General features: G+C 47.0%; 1 protein-coding gene across 3 annotated transcripts in view; it reads right to left on the bottom strand.

Moving 5' to 3' along the window:
* Nucleotides 1-17,016, bottom strand: part of LOC139747109 (uncharacterized) — a 180,103-nt gene that overhangs the window by 99,899 nt on the left and 63,188 nt on the right. The window contains exon 2 of one of the 3 annotated variants that reach the window (XM_071658952.1): nucleotides 2,137-2,240. The exons of the other annotated variants lie outside the window; for them this stretch is intronic. Within the exon in view, the coding sequence (XP_071515053.1) occupies nucleotides 2,137-2,240 (104 nt within the window). The remainder of the gene's footprint in view (nucleotides 1-2,136; nucleotides 2,241-17,016) is intronic. 3 annotated transcript variants of the gene reach the window in all.

Genomic DNA, 17,016 nt, shown 5'->3' with positions numbered 1-17,016 from the left:
TTGGCCAACAAATCCGGCCGGCCAGACATCACTCATCATTTCCTGTATCGAGAACCTGTATTACAGTTACAGATCTTGTGAACATTGCTACAGTGCTGACCACCATCACAGATGATACACCCCCCCCCCCCCCCCCCCAGCTTCAGTAAAGGTTTGCTCACCCCCTGCGAATATAAGACCAGCCCGGACGGCGTTTTCTTTAAGCCAGGAAGGACTCGAACACGTGATACAGCAACTGCTTCTGAAAGTTCTGCTGCACACGAGGACCCGCTCCGCTGCACCTTCTGCTGCTCGCCATCCATTCAACCACTTTAATCTGGTTTTCCATTTTCTAATGAAGATCGTGTGGTCTGCAGACAATATCAACGCCACCAGTTGTGAACGTTAGGTCCAGCACAACACACGCATGACAACAACCTCTGTGTTGTCACTGTGTTCAGCATGTCTCGAGACGTGACGTGGCCGAGTGTTGTGATCACTTCACATCACATTACAATAAACTGACGTATGTGTGTGTGTGTGTGTGTGTGTGTGTGTGTGTGTGTGTAACCTTATATTCACAACTGATAATCCCATTTTCTGTTTGTATCGTGACGTCAGACAAGGCCAAGAAGAACATAAAAGGAAGACAGAACAACAGGCGAACACTGAGTCTTGAACTCAAGGCGAACGAGGTGTTACGTGTTATTAAATCTAAATGAACAAATCCACGCAATAAACAGGAGAAAAACTGACAACGTACACACGCAATGTACACACGAGACGTACACACACAATGTACACACGAGACGTACACATACAATATACACACGAGACGTACACACGACAGACGAGGTATTATATCTAATTATGTTCCTCGTGGATCATAACTATTTGTCCTCTATGTACATATAACGTCTCCACTCAGGTTTATATTATATACACACAAACATTATATATATATGTATATATATATGTATATATATATATATATATATATATATATATATATATATATATATATATATATATATATATATATATATATATAATCTTCACAAAAAATTAACTTCCCATTAGAAACAAAGAAACAACAGAAAACGGTGTGTGGGAACGGCCAATGAAAACCAGTTGTCCGGTGCGGAAGGATCAGCGGTGTATCATGGTTGTACACACAGAACCTCCCAGCACCACCACCACCACACACTGTAACGTGGAGAACATACTGCACATCACCTACATAGGATTCATGGAATCCTTCAAAAGATGGCATTCCTTTACCCTGTGTTGCTTGAAGGATAGTGAAGAAAACGGGGAAAACACGTGTATGGATATGTTTGAACACAAGAACGAAAACCTTCAGAATTAAACCTACATCAGGAAATGTTGACAGATGTCAGCACAACACTGTATTGGATGATATCTTCCAATGATATCACGACAGAATCACACAAAAGTTAACATTTAACGATATCATCTCAGTAGTTCATAAGATGATCAGCTTAACCAGATATCACACAATCGTATCGTACGATAACCATTCTAAGACGCTGGCATAACAACCTGACATACAAGCAACATACAACCTACACCATACAACCATTACAACATGAACGGTTTGTACGGGTCAAGTCCAGACGTCCGGTAACACCTGTGTGTGTGTGTGTACCTCAGCCTGGGGCCTGGCAACACGTGTGTGTGTGTGTGTGTACCTCAGCCAGGTGTCCGGTAACACATCACTGACACCTTGCGTACAGTGAAGACCAGACACACAACACATCACTCATGACATCTTCCTACCCCTCAACCAATCAGGGTTCGAACCCCCACGCCCCCAACCATCGAACCCCCACGCCCCCCAACCATCGAACCCCCACGACCCCCCAACCATCACAAGTAACTTTTCTATATCCAGTAACTGCCAGTCATGAACGACAACACTGAAGTTAATGAGGCGTAGCGGGGAGGTAACTGGTCACTACAACGCCAGCTGTGTACATAAAGTAAATATACCATTTTAAAGAAACTCGAACAACGCGTACTTCAATATGATGCACACACTTCCAGTAAAGTACACTCACTGGATACTTATGTATATATACTTACACACACACACACACACACACACACACACATATATATAATATTTACACTTACCTAGACCCCAGATGCTGGTTCACCAGACTATCTCTTCCCGAGAGTAGCAGGGAAGGTGCTCTGGGGCCGGGGTTTAAAAGGGGACTCGTGGCTGCGTCTCTTACCTGGAAAATAGAAAAAAGAATGATCACTTAAAAAGCTGCCAAGTGGACACAGGTCGAGCGGGTATCATACAAAGACACATATGACGATACATAAACAAACACAGAGACAGGTAAACGCATTATATATATATATATATATATATATATATATATATATATATATATATATATATATATATATACATATATAGAAAGATAGATAGATAGATAGATAGATAGATATAAATAGATAGATAGACAGATAGATAGAGGAAGATATACAAGTATGGTGTGGCTATGCAATGGTACCCAACATGGAGGCAAACTGGTTAGTACAATCATTTCTTTAAACAATTTTTCAAGCATTAAATTTTTTTCTGAACATGGATGACCGGAGGACACACACACACACACACACACACACACACACACAGGTGCTTATCACCTCTCACGTCTTCTGTCCACTCACGCTCATACCTGCAATCCTCCCTCCCTCCCTCGCTAGATCTTGCCCTCCCTCCCTGGCTAGATCTTGCCCTCCCTCCCTGGCTAGATCTTGCCCTCCCTCCCTGGCTAGATCTTGCCCTCCCTCCCTGGCTAGATCTTGCCCTCCCTCCCTGGCTAGATCTTGCCCTCCCTCCCTGGCTAGATCTTGCCCTCCCTCCCTGGCTAGGTCTTGCCCTCCCTCCCTGGCTAGGTCTTGCCCTCCCTCCCTGGCTAGATCTTGCCCTCCCTCCCTGGCTAGATCTTGCCCTCCCTCCCTGGCTAGGTCTTGCCCTCCCTCCCTGGCTAGGTCTTGCCCTCCCTCCACAACCCCACACCACTACGACCGTTGGCCTCATCTTACCCTGGACGTGGCAGTTCTCAGTGTTTCACTTTCGCTCGTGTTCCTCTCCTCCGTCCGACTTACACGAACATCATCGTCTCACTTTCACTTCACCTTTGTCGATAGCTTCATCTTCCTCCTGATCATCTTCCCCGAGATCGCACACACACACACACACACACACACACACACGCACACACACACACACACACACGACACTGCAAGGAACCGTGACAAACCCAGTAAAAACACGTACACAGTTGGCACAATCACCTTCCTCCTTACATAATGGTGGCCAGGTCACTATATACTCATATATACCACAACAGTATTTATGTACAGGTATACATAATATCTGGAATTCGGCCTTTATACGCATATACTTCCGCAGTATAACGAGCATACCCCATCTTCTGCGCCGAGTATAACCGAAAATACTGGAACAGGTACAATGGTATGGACAGCAAGGAGAATATACTGTCATATAACTTCTCTATAGCGACTATTTGCAAACATGGCCCACTCAGATGGATAGATAGATAGATAGATAGATAGACAGATAGATAGATAGATAGATAGAGAGAGAGAGAGAGAGAGAGAGAGAGAGAGAGAGAGAGAGAGAGAGAGAGAGAGAGAGAGAGAGAGAGAGAGGTTTGTGCGTTCATACAGATGACTCAGCAGAATGTTGAACATGATTAGAAAGCTGTTGTCACAGAGCCAGCCAGCCAGCCACCCAGCCAGCCAGCCAACCAGCACCCAGCCAGCCAGCCAACCAGCACCCAGCCAGCCAGCCAGCACCCAGCCAGCCAACCAGCCAGCACCCAGCCAGCACTCGGCCAGCCAACCAGCACCTAGCCAGCCAGCCAGCCAGCCAGCACCCAGCCAGCCAGCCAGCCAGCCAGCACCCAGCCTGCCAACCAGCACCCAGCCAGCCAGCCAGCCAGCACCCAGCCAGCACCCAGCCAGCACCCGGCCAGCCAACCAGCACCTAGCCAGCCAGCCAACCAGCACCCAGCCAGCCAGCCAGCCAGCCAGCACCCAGCCAGCCAGCCAGCACCCAGCCAGCACCCGGCCAGCCAACCAGCACCTAGCCAGCCAGCCAACCAGCACCCAGCCAGCCAGCCAGCATCTAGCCAGCCTCACCACTTACCCATCATGACACCTCACATTAATACTTACTCATCTTACTCACATAATCTTACTCATCTTACACAACTTACTCATCTTACACAACTTACTTACTCATCTTACTCAAATGATCTTACTCATCTTACACAACTTACTCATCTTACCCATCTACCTTACTTATATTCTCTAGTAATAAACTTGGTGACATTTGTAAGTCTCGGATCTACTGGTTACTGAGCATTTTCAGTATACAACACATGTTTAATATTTCAACATGTTTACATAGGATTAAACATTGTAATTTCTGTTACAAAATATCTATAAACGTCTAGAACAAAACATATCTAACATTATTTCAATAAAAAGTGACTTTCTTCCCTGACACAAGATTTTCAAAGCCTTAAAAACTATATCAAAAAAGGCCAAGAAAATTTGGACCAAAGGTTCAAAGACATTTCCATCTTTTGTTCTGCCGCCACGAGAGGTGGGGTGGTGGCAGTGGGCAGGTGGGTGAGTGGCAGGTGGGTGGGTTGGTTTTCACTTTCTGCAGACCAACCTGACGAACTGGTTGTCTTGAGCAGGAAGTTGTGTGCTGCGTGTGTGTGTGTGTGTGTGTGTGTGGTTTTGTACAGCGCATACCACGGGGAAAGGCCAACACGCTGCTGCTCGTCTGGTCAGCGTTCCCCTCTCCCTCACCGTCACCTCGCGTGGCGCACAGTGTGGTGGTGTGTGGTAAGGTGTGATGGACAGTACATAGTAACTACGCAAGCAACACACCACCCCCCTCACCAACGAGACAGACCACTCTGAACCGACGACACACGCCACCCCCCAGCAACAGTCAAGCCCCACACCCACGGCCCCCCCACACACGCAACAGCCCCCCCCACCGACCCCACAACGGACAACCCCCCCCCCCCCCCCCCCCCCCCCACAACGGTAACACCCCCCTCCCCAACAAACATATCAACAACAAAGGACCCCACACGTCAAAGCCACTATTCCAGCCCGCAAGATGGCACAGGTTACAGACATGCCATCTTGTTCCCCCACCAACCTGCGGGCTGGGGGCGCGTGGGCAGTGTAGTGGGCAGGTGTGGCAAGTGGGGGCAGCTTGGGCACTTCCCCCCCTCCGCAAACGGTACAACACTGCGTGGGGTTGGGTGGTGTGTGGGTAGTTCGCAGCAGACACGGTACAACAGCCCAACACCCCTCACCGCACCAGCAAGACGTACACACCCCCCCCCCCACCATCCCGCCAGGCATTGAAGACGGTACAACACGCCCCCCACCCCCAGCAACGTACAACACCCCACCCTCCCCCAGCAAGACGGTACAACACGCCCCCCCACCCTCCCCAGCAAGACGGTACAACACGCCCCCCCACCCTCCCCAGCAAGACGGTACAACACCCCCCCCACCCTCCCCCAGCAAGACGGTACAAACACGCCCCCCCACCACTCCCCTAGCAAGACGGTACAACACCCCCCCCCGCAGACGGTACAACACCCTCCCCTCCCAGCAAGACGGTACAACACGCCCCCCCCACCCTCCCCAGCAAGACGGTACAACACCCCCCCCACCCTCCCCTAGCAAGACGGTACAACCCCCCCACCCCCCCTAGCAAGACGGTACAACCCCACCATAGCAAGACGGTACGACTACCCCCCAGTAAGACCCCCCCTTGAGCATGACGGTACGAGCTGAGCACATGATGGCACGATTTTTTCCCCCACCTGACCTGTATGGGTCAGATTAGGTCAGGAAAATAAAATAAAGTACAGGTCAGGCCATCAACAGCCAAGGGTCACACTTCATGTTCAGGGAAGGTAAACTGACCGAGCAAGATTGTGTGTGTGTGTGTGTGTGTGTGTGTGTGTGTGTGTGTGTGTGTGTGTGTGTGTGTGTGTGTGTGCGTGTGTGTGTGTGTGTGTGTGTGTGTGTGTGTGCGTGTGTGTGTGTGTGTGTGTGTGTTACGGAGAGAGTTCTACACTTGTGTTGTACAATGTCTTTACTCCTATTAATACACACACACACACACACACACACACACACACACACACACACACACACACACACACATATGTATACGGGAAAAGTGAATGTTTAGGTCAACAAACAATGTAAACTAACCAAAAAGGATCACAGGACAAAGGAAACAATGTAAACTGAGGAAAATGAAATGAATATATGTAAGAAGGAGGAGAAAGCAAGGATAAATACAGATGAAAGAAGTGGGTTAACTAACAAACACATGAAAGATGTTAAAGAACATATTCAAAGACAGAAGCCAAACTTCCTGGTCGGTGAGGCAAACAAGGGAATCATGAAGAGAAAACAAACAAACAGAGAGAACAGGGATACAACTGTATGACTTCATAAAATCATCTTAACCTGAAGTATGGGAAATACAAATATCTGAATACCAGTAACTGAAATATTGAAACATTTGGTAATTAGTGATATGTTCCTTCTATCGCTTATCTCTGAAGATTTCTCAGCTGTTCTGGAGTTGAGAGATAGCGTTCTGAAAGTGACTTTCAATGTGGAGGCAAACAGCAGTTACCTGACGTCATATTGTACATGACGAGTTTATAACGACACACACGTGACCCTTGACCATGTGACCTACAGCAGGGAGGTTGTGAAGGGAGAATATCATAAAACATTTGTGGAAGGAACGCGATCAACGACGGAGGTCGAGGGAGATGGAGGCTCTTCCTGCAAGCAGGGAGGTTATCAGCAGAGGGAGGGAGAGGTGCGTCTCCCGTGGTGTAGGCTGGGGACGTGAGTGGTGGGTGGGTCATCATACACTGCTTATCTCTCATTCCTTAGTCAGTACACCGTTCACTTCATGCGTCTTCACTTTCATTTTCTGTCCCTTTCACTTCATTCAGTCTCTCTCTCTCTCTCTCTCTCTCTCTCTCTCTCTCTCTCTCTCTCTCTCTCTCTCTCTCTCTCTCTATCTATCTATCTATCTATCTATCTATATATATATATATATATATATATATATATATATATATATATATATATATATATATATATATATCCCTGTGGATAGGGGAGAAAGAATACTTCCCACGTATTCCCTGCGTGTCGTAGAAGGCGACTAAAAGGGAAGGGAGTGGGGGGCTGGAAATCCTCCTCTCTTTTTTCTTTTTTCTTCTCCAAAAGAAGGAACAGAGAAGGGGACCATATGAGGATATTCTCTTAAAGGTCCAGTCCTGTTCTTGACGCTACCTCGCTAACGCGGGAAATGACGAATAGTATATATATATATATATATATATATATATATATATATATATATATATATATATATATATATATATATATATATTCCTATGAGTCCACGGGGAAAATGAAACACGGAAAGTTCCCAAGTGCACTTTCGTGTAATAATCACATCATCAGGGGAGACACAAGAGAGAAACATAACAGTCAGTTGATATACATCGAAGAGACGAAGCTAGGATGCCATTTGGTAAACATGTGATTGTCCAAAACATACAACGAGCGTTCATAAACTTATCATTTTACAAATCTTATCAACAATAAAGTTATCTTATTTGTATAGACCATCACTAATATTAAGATTATAATTAGTGAGCAGACGCAGACTGAGGGGTAAAGGTCACAGGTCAGCTGGTCTACAGCCTGACCCCACACAGGTCACAGGTCAGCTGGTCTACAGCCTGACCCCACACAGGTCACAGGTCAGGTGGTCTACAGCCTGACCCCACACATCATACAGGCAATATGTAACTCATCACAAATTCATTACTGATATCAGTCAACTTAAAATAATAACAAAACATCTTGGATAACTCGAAGACAAATTACTAAAGATAATCTGGGAAAATGTTCTAAATATCAAAGATAATTCAGAAAACATCTAAATTATTTAAAGATAATTTCAAGACACTATATAACTCGTACAAAATTTCAGAAAACCTTATCATATTTCAAGGATCATTTCAGGACTGTATAATTCAGAGATAATTTCTAGATGGCCATGAAAACTGAAATATAATCTAAGGACATAATCTGTATCTCGAACATAACGGACACGTACAATTGAAACCTCGTATTAGAAACCAGCCATATATAGAGACCAACTAGGACTAAAACCTCGTGTTAATGAAACCGGATAACTGAGTGTTGAACGAGAGGATAAACTTGTTGGGTGGGTAGGGTATGAAACGAGGAGGGATGGGGACTATAAACAGAGAGAGAGAGAGAGAGAGAGAGAGAGAGAGAGAGAGAGAGAGAGAGAGAGAGAGAGAGAGAGAGAGAGAGAGAGAGAGAATCACTCCATTAAAAGAACCTTGTCCACACGCGCGCGCGCGCGCGCGGCACCCTGCAGGCCACATTCCTACTGATACACTGTTCCCCGCTACCAGCTCCCACATACCTTCTCACTCTCCCCTAAAAAGATGCTGTCTCGCTTCCCTCATCCAATTACCATCATAATCATGGCTCTCATCTAATATCCTTTAGTGTCCCCATCATTACATTTTCTACGTCATTCTCTCATTTTCTGTCTACATTTTCTCCGCAAAAGCCATATAATTTGTAGGTCATTTGAACTTCCATAATAATTCTCTTGATTCCAATCTTAATTTCCTGTTCTACTCGACCTCATCTGTCTCCTGGCCTTCCTCTCACTTTCTCCCTTCCTCCTGCATGGGACGGAGCAGTGCCCCCACGCTCAACTTTCTCAGTAGACGCCTAAATGTCAAACACACACACACACACACACACACACACACACACACACACAGCCAAGCTGGCCAGGGAGTGAATCCTGCCGCAGATGGCAACACTGATATTACTAGTACTAGCGTGAGTCCACAATACAGGGAGGGACGCTTCGCGCCGGCTTAAGCTCTCTCTCATACAGACCTGATCTCTTAAACAAACTTACTTTGCGCTTTTAAGAGTAATGCTAATTTCACTTGTACTTTCTCTTTATAACTGTTCTCTACACGCTTGTTATAAAATACACTGATGTACCAGCTAGTCTTCAACTATTTGTCTGTTTTCCTAGTGAACCTCGTTTTCTGTAAGTGACACTTTACTGTTCTACCATCTACTGAACATCTTCACGTTGGTATTAAAATTAATTACATATCTAACGTCTTCTCTTATATACGGGTCATGTTTTAAATCATTACTACACACGAATATTTGTATGGTTTAACGGTACTTGTCTGTCGTCACACCAATCTTCGTTTTCTTTACCTTTCACACCAGTACTGGCGTTCTGCTGAACACAACACCAAGATCTGCGTCTGTTTCCCCTTCATCCGGTGAATGAAACACCTGGTTCGAATCCAACCTCACGAGATACACACACATATGTACACACGTTTGTCTGTATACAAAGCAATACCTAACTCCACCTCCTTACAAAACAGACAGTCATCTGTCTCTCTCTCACCTTGTGGCCATAGCAACAACACTATTTTACCGTCAAGAGAAAAGGACGAACACTTTTCCGCGTCAAGTTTTCTAATGAGACACGACGGTAAAGTTTCTCTGTACATTAACATATGATGAGTTAGTAAGGTGAGCACCGTCGCCATGTTACTCTGTACAAACACAACTGCTTGTGTACACACAAGGTTTATGAACGAATAATGGTCGTGTTTGTAACCAAACTTTCTTGACATACATGTACTAAATACAGTACACACACACACACACACACACACATATATATATATATATATATATATATATATATATATATATATATATATATATATATATATATATATATATATAATCATGAAAAACAGTAAACACCCCCATTTTTGACAAGTGATTGCATTCTTTTAATTTCTATCATTGACATCTACACTAGGCAAACAATATACATTTTCTTTCGTGCTAAACATGCATAAGCCAAAGTACACATATACACAGTCATGAACATATTTTCTTCAAACTGTGTTACAGATTTCTGAACATTAATTGATGGCACCGTTGGAAATGTAAACATGGATCTAGTTTCCACTTTAAATGGTTTTCTAAATCTCATCATGTTTGGTGTCTTCGCTTTAAAAGGCTTTATTCTCCCAAACCCTAAGCCACGTGGCCAGCCCTGGTGATTGCCAGGAAGTGTTCGCTGGCTGGCAGGGTCGCTGGCTGTGTGGCACCTCTCATACCCTCACATCTCGCCCAGACTCCCAACACACGCCTCTCATCCCTGGTCCAGCCCTGCACCAGCGTGCAGACCTGTCCTCAACACCTCCCCGTGTGCACAATACGTACAGGCGGTACAACGTGTATATAACCTGATATCAACCTATACTATCATCATCATCTCTGATCCAAAATCATACTGACTTTGCGGGCGGTGTAGTTAACATGTCGCCTTAACACACACGTACAATATATATATATATATATATATATATATATATATATATATATATATATATATATATATATATATATATATATTTCTTTTTCCATTGTACTTTGTCACTGTCTCCCGCGTTGGCTAGGTAGCGCAAGGAAACAGCCGAAAGAATGGCCCAACCCACCCACATGCCCATGTACATAAATAAACGCCCACACACGCATATATACATACCTATACATTTCAACGTATACATACATATACATAGAGATATATACATACATGCACATGTACATATTAATACATGCTGCCTTCATCCATTCCCGCCGCCACCCCGACACACATGAAAATGGCACCCCCCTCCCCCCGCGTGCCCACGAGGTATATATATATATATATATATATATATATATATATATATATATATATATATATATATATATATATATAAATATATAAATATATATATATATATATATATATATAAATATATATATATATATATATATATATATATATATATATATAATTCTACGTATAGAAATACCTATATTAGTTATCATTTATTCTATATAATTACAATCTTTGATTATAGTCAATAAGATCATAAGTTTTGCCAGGGGGATCGAACCCGCGTCTGTAGTTCCCACTACACCAAGGTTCCCATAATGATTAAGATTTATCTTTAAATTAAGAGGAATAAAAAAATAAGAGGAAGAAAATCTATATTTTGAGTATGGTGTGATATTGTAGTGTGGTGGTGACGTGTGCTGTGATGATGTGGTGGTGACGTGGTGATCATATGGTGGTGACGTGGTGGTGACGTGATGGTGGTGTGGTGGTGGTGATGTGTGGCGTGGTGGTGTGATGGTGGTTTGGTGGTGGTGACGTGTGGTGTGGTGGTGAAGTGTGGTGTGGTGGTGGTGACGTGTGGTGCGGTGGTGTGGTGGTGGTGTGGTGGTGGTGGTGACGTGTGGTGGTGGTGAAGTGTGGTGTGGTGGTGGTGTGGTGGTGGTGAAGTGTGGTGTGGTGGTGGTGACGTGTGGTGGTGTGGTGGTGGTGAAGTGTGGTGTGGTGGTGGTGACGTGTGGTGTGGTGGTGGGGTGGTGGTGGTGACGTGTGGTGGTGTGGTGGTGGTGAGGTGTGGTGTGGTGGTGGTGAGGTGTGGTGTGGTGGTGGTGTGGTGGTGGTGACGTGTGGTGGTGTGGTGGTGGTGTGGTGTGGTGGTGGTGAGGTGTGGTGTGGTGGTGGTGTAGTGGTGGTGGTGGTGGTGACGTGTGGTGTGGTGGTGGTGAAGTGTGGTGGTGTGGTGGTGGTGAGGTGGTGGTGACGTGTGCTAATGGTGTGGTGTGGTGGTAGTGGTGTGGTGGTGACGTGTGGTGGTGTGGTGGTGGTGAGGTGTGGTGTGGTGGTGCTGGTGGTGTGGTGTGGTGGTGGTGTGGTGGTGGTGACGTGTGGTGGTGTGGTGGTGGTGAGGTGTGGTGTGGTGGTGGTGAGGTGTGGTGTGGTGGTGGTGTGGTGGTGGTGACGTGTGGTGGTGTGGTGGTGGTGTGGTGGTGGTGAGGTGTGGTGTGGTGGTGGTGTAGTGGTGGTGGTGGTGGTGACGTGTGGTGTGGTGGTGGTGAAGTGTGGTGGTGTGGTGGTGGTGAGGTGGTGGTGACGTGTGCTGGTGGTGTGGTGGTGGTGGTGGTGGTGTGGTGGTGACGTGTGGTGGTGAGGTGGTGTGGTGGTGGTGTGGTGGTGGTGTGGTGGTGAGGTGGTGTGGTGGTGGTGACGTGTGGTGTGGTGGTGGTGTGGTGGTGACGTGTGGTGGTGTGGTGGTGGTGTGGTGGTGACGTGTGGTGGTGACGTGTGGTGGTTTGGTGGTGGTGTGGTGGTGAGGTGGTGTGGTGGTGGTGACGTGTGGTGTGGTGGTGGTGTGGTGGTGACGTGTGGTGGTGGTATAGTGTGGTGTGGTGGTGTGGTGACGTGTGGTGTGGAGGTGTGGTGGTGTAGTGGTGTGGTGTGGTGTGGTGGTGTGGTGGTGTGGTGGTGAGGTGTGGTGTGGTGTGGTGGTGACGTGTGGTGTGGTGGTGAGGTGGTGTGGTGGTGGTGGTGTGGTGTGGTGGTGGTGTGGTGAGGTGTGGTGTGGTGGTGGTGTGGTGGTGTAGTGGTGGTGGTGGTGGTGACGTGTGGTAGTGGTGGTGGTGGTGACGTGTGGTGGTGGTGGTGGTGTGGTGGTGAGGTGGAGGTGGTGGTGAGGTGTAGTGTGGTGACGTGTGGTGGTGGTGTGGTGGTGAGGTGGAGGTGGTGGTGAGGTGTGGTGGTGTGGTGTGGTGGTGTGGTGTGGTGTGGTGTGGTGGTGAGGTGTGGTGTGGTGGTGTGGTGGTGTGGTGTGGTGGTGTGGTGTGGTGGTGTGGTGTGGTGTGGTGTGGGTAGCAGGTTGGCTGGGGCAGTCAGTCATAACACTGTGGACGACCCAAGCACCACCTGGTCAAGGCCAGGTGAAAGGGAGAGCCCGGGTGGGGAGAGGCAGGGAGGCAGGCAGGCAGGGGAGAGCAGAGCTAGGTTGTGAGGGGAGAGGCAGGGAGAGGAGAAGAGGCATGGGGAGAGGGGAAAGGCTGGGAGATAAAGAGGGAGAAGGGAGAGACGGGGAGGGCAGGGGAGGGTCTTGAGCAGAAGGCACCGATGGTCTTGCTGTACACATCAAACACAAGTAAATATTTTCTGTTTACAAAATTTTCAGCAAGAGACGTGGGCGACGACGACCTCCCACCCCAGTCGCTGGAAGGTCAAGAGGAGGCCAATGACCCTCTGTGTCTGGGGAGGGAGGGGGTGATGGAGGGTGTCTGGGTCACTGACTCCCAGAGAGGGAGGGGGGTGACATGTCCCCCCCCCGTTGTTCAGAAGACCATGGGCCACGTACAGCAACAGACCATGTACTACATAATATAAACGTACAGCAACAGACCATGTACTACATACTATAAACGTACAGCAACAGACCATGTACTACATACTATAAACGTACAGCAACAGACCATGTACTACATACTATAAACGTACAGCAACAGACCATGTACTACATAATATAAACGTACAGCAACAGACCATGTACTACATACTATAAACGTACAGCAACAGACCATGTACTACATACTATAAATGTTCAAAGGTTTCTAAAATCTCTAAACAATGTTGACAAAGACATCTAAATTCCCTGAATTACAAAAATATGTGATCACAAGTTACAGTGGTTGTATCACAGGTTACAGTAGTTGTAATACACTGGTCAACTGGGTTGTGCTGGCGGTGGTATTGCTGTGTGTGTGTGTGTGTGTGTGTGTGTGTGTGTGTGTGTGTGTGTGTGTGTGTGTGTTCTGGCTAACGTTCATAACAGGAGGAAAACAGATAACAAACAAATGACTGGTCAGAACTTAACTCGACCATGATGGTCACTTAACAAAGGTCAAGCTGACAACAACAACAACAACAGGTGAGTACAATGACCTGTTTAACGACAAGAAAGCCCGTTAACAGACACCAAGAACAGGCGTCAAGACTAACTGTTTAAACGGTTGCAACAGGAAATGATAAAAGAACTATATGACTTTCTATCAAACACGATAATAATATGAGCCATCACAACAGGAACGGGAGCAACAGGAAACATCTGTATCAGCAACGTCAACAGAACCAACAGAGAACAACGGAACGAACAGAGAACATCAGAAACCTCAACATGAGAACATGACCGTTAGCAAGACACATCCACCGTTTTCCATGACCACACTTGGTCACGATACGAAGGAAAACCATCGAGTCAACGTGAACGGAAAAGGAAACGCAAAGAAGAAAACGGGAAGTACAGATGTACAAAATGAAAACAAAAGATCAGGAAATCTAACATGACGTCATACGTCATAACAAAGTTATTAATGATACTGATCATCTCGAACTCGTAATATCTCGTTCACAATAAAATTGATCACAAAATCAAGTTGCAAGTTACATGACCAAACCACAGCCCGTGTTCTTCCATACCAATGTAAACAACGCAGTACGCGACACATCTATACACAACCCTCCCTGCGGTACATACATTTATTTTTGTTCATATATATTTATTCTCTCCCTCTTACACTCTCCTTCTGTGTATATCTTACACCTTCACTTCTCTAGCCCTTACACGTGTGTGTGTGTGTGTGTGTGTGTGTGTGTGTGTGTGTGTGTGATACAGGTAACACATACATGCACATGCCAGCCGTACACACACACACACACACACCCTCACTCCCTCACTTTCAGAAAAGACGCCAAGCTGTCTATGGCTGCCCAACCCCCCACTCCATGACGTCACAACTAGGCGACACACATGACCGACATCCGTTTTCTTTCTTTTTTTTTTCCCTAGAAGCCTGAGGTTTACGCCCATGTGTCGCAACATTTCAGGGGGAAGCTTTCCTATTTTGATGTACCCGTACCCACCTGACGGGTTCTGTACCCACCTGACGTGTTCTGTACCCACCTGACGGGTTCTGTACACACCTGACGGGTTCTGTACCCACCTGACGGGTTCTGTACCCACCTGACGGGTTCTGTACCCATCTGACGAGTTCTGTACCCACCTGACGAGTTCTGTACCCACCTGACGGGTTCTGTACACACCTGACGGGTTCTGTACCCACCTGACGGGTTCTGTACCCACCTGACGGGTTCACACAACCCACCGATTTGGATGGCGGGAAAGGGGGGGGGGGGGATTGTCCCTTAGATTAAAGATCCCTTAATACTTAAGGTCACATTTTAAGGGCAGACCTTTCTTCTGGGAAGACTAACGTTTTCCAAACCTAATATATAAATCCGATCTTACTCTAGTCATAAACTGGACACCTGTTTTAATGAATCTCCCCAAGGCAGCCCTGGATCTTCATCAATCGCGCTGCCTTGACGAGCTGGCAACCCTTAGCCCTTACTCAACGGTCCAGCCTGATAACTGGCAGAACATTACAACCCTGACCATGCTCTCCCTCACCCTACACACAACCCTACTCTCCCTCACCCTACACACAACCCTACTCTCCCTCACCCTACACACAACCCTACTCTCCCTCACCCTACACACAACCCTACTCTCCCTCACCCTACACACAACCCTACTCTCCCTCACCCTACACACAACCCTACTCTCCCTCACCCTACATACAACCCTACTCTCCCTCACCCTACACACAACCCTACTCTCCCTCACCCTACATACAACCCTACTCTCCCTCACCCTACACACAACCCTACTCTCCCTCACCCTACACACAACCCTACTCTCCCTCACCCTACACACAACCCTACTCTCCCTCACCCTACATACAACCCTACTCTCCCTCACCCTACACACAACCCTACTCTCCCTCACCCTACACACAACCCTACTCTCCCTCACCCTACACACAACCCTACTCTCCCTCACCCTACACACAACCCTACTCTCCCTCACCCTACATACAACCCTACTCTCCCTCACCCTACACACAACCGTACTCTCCCTCACCCTACACACAACCCTACTCTCCCTCACCCTACATACAACCCTACTCTCCCTCACCCTACACACAATCCTACTCTCCCTCACCCTACACACAACCCTACTCTCCCTCACCCTACACACAACCCTACTCTCCCTCACCCTACACACAACCCTAACCCTACTCTCCCTCACCCTACATACAACCCTACTCTCCCTCACCCTACACACAACCCTAACCCTACTCTCCCTCACCCTACATACAGCCCTACTCTCCCTCACCCTACACACAACCCTAACCCTACTCCCCCTCACCCTACATACAACCCTACTCTCCCTCACCCTACACACAACCCTACTCTCCCTCACCCTACACACAACCCTACTCTCCCTCACCCTACACACAACCCTACTCTCCCTCACCCTACACACAACCCTACTCTCCCTCACCCTACATACAACCCTACTCTCCCTCACCCTACACACAACCCTACTCTCCCTCACCCTACATGCAACCCTACTCTCCCTCACCCTACATACAACCCTACTCTCCCTCACCCTACATACAAACCTACTCTCCCTCACCCTACACACAACCCTACTCTCCCTCACCCTACACACACACAACCAATCCGGTTAATACTTCCTCCCTCGCCCTAGCCGGGGGCCCCCGGCTACGGCGAGGGCTATGGATAGAGTTGTGCGCAGAAGGATGGATGTGCTGGAAATGAGATGTTTGAGGACAATGTGTGGTGTGAGGTGGTTTGATCGAGTGAGTAACGTAAGGGTAAGAGAGATGTGTGGAAATAAAAAGAGCGTGGTTGAGAGAGCAGAAGAGGATGTTTTGAAGTGGTTTGGGCACATGGAGAGAATGAGTGAGGAAAGATTGACCAAGAGGATATATGTGTCGGAGGTGGAGGGAACGAGGAGAAGAGGGAGACCAAATTGGAGGTGGAAAGATGGAGTGAAA

The sequence above is a fragment of the Panulirus ornatus genome, chromosome 5, assembly GCF_036320965.1.
Source record: "Panulirus ornatus isolate Po-2019 chromosome 5, ASM3632096v1, whole genome shotgun sequence".
In the NCBI taxonomy this organism is placed as follows: Eukaryota; Metazoa; Arthropoda; class Malacostraca; order Decapoda; family Palinuridae; genus Panulirus; species Panulirus ornatus.
The sequence above is the reverse complement of the archived record's forward strand: the minus strand, read 5'-3'. Positions and strand labels throughout refer to the sequence as shown.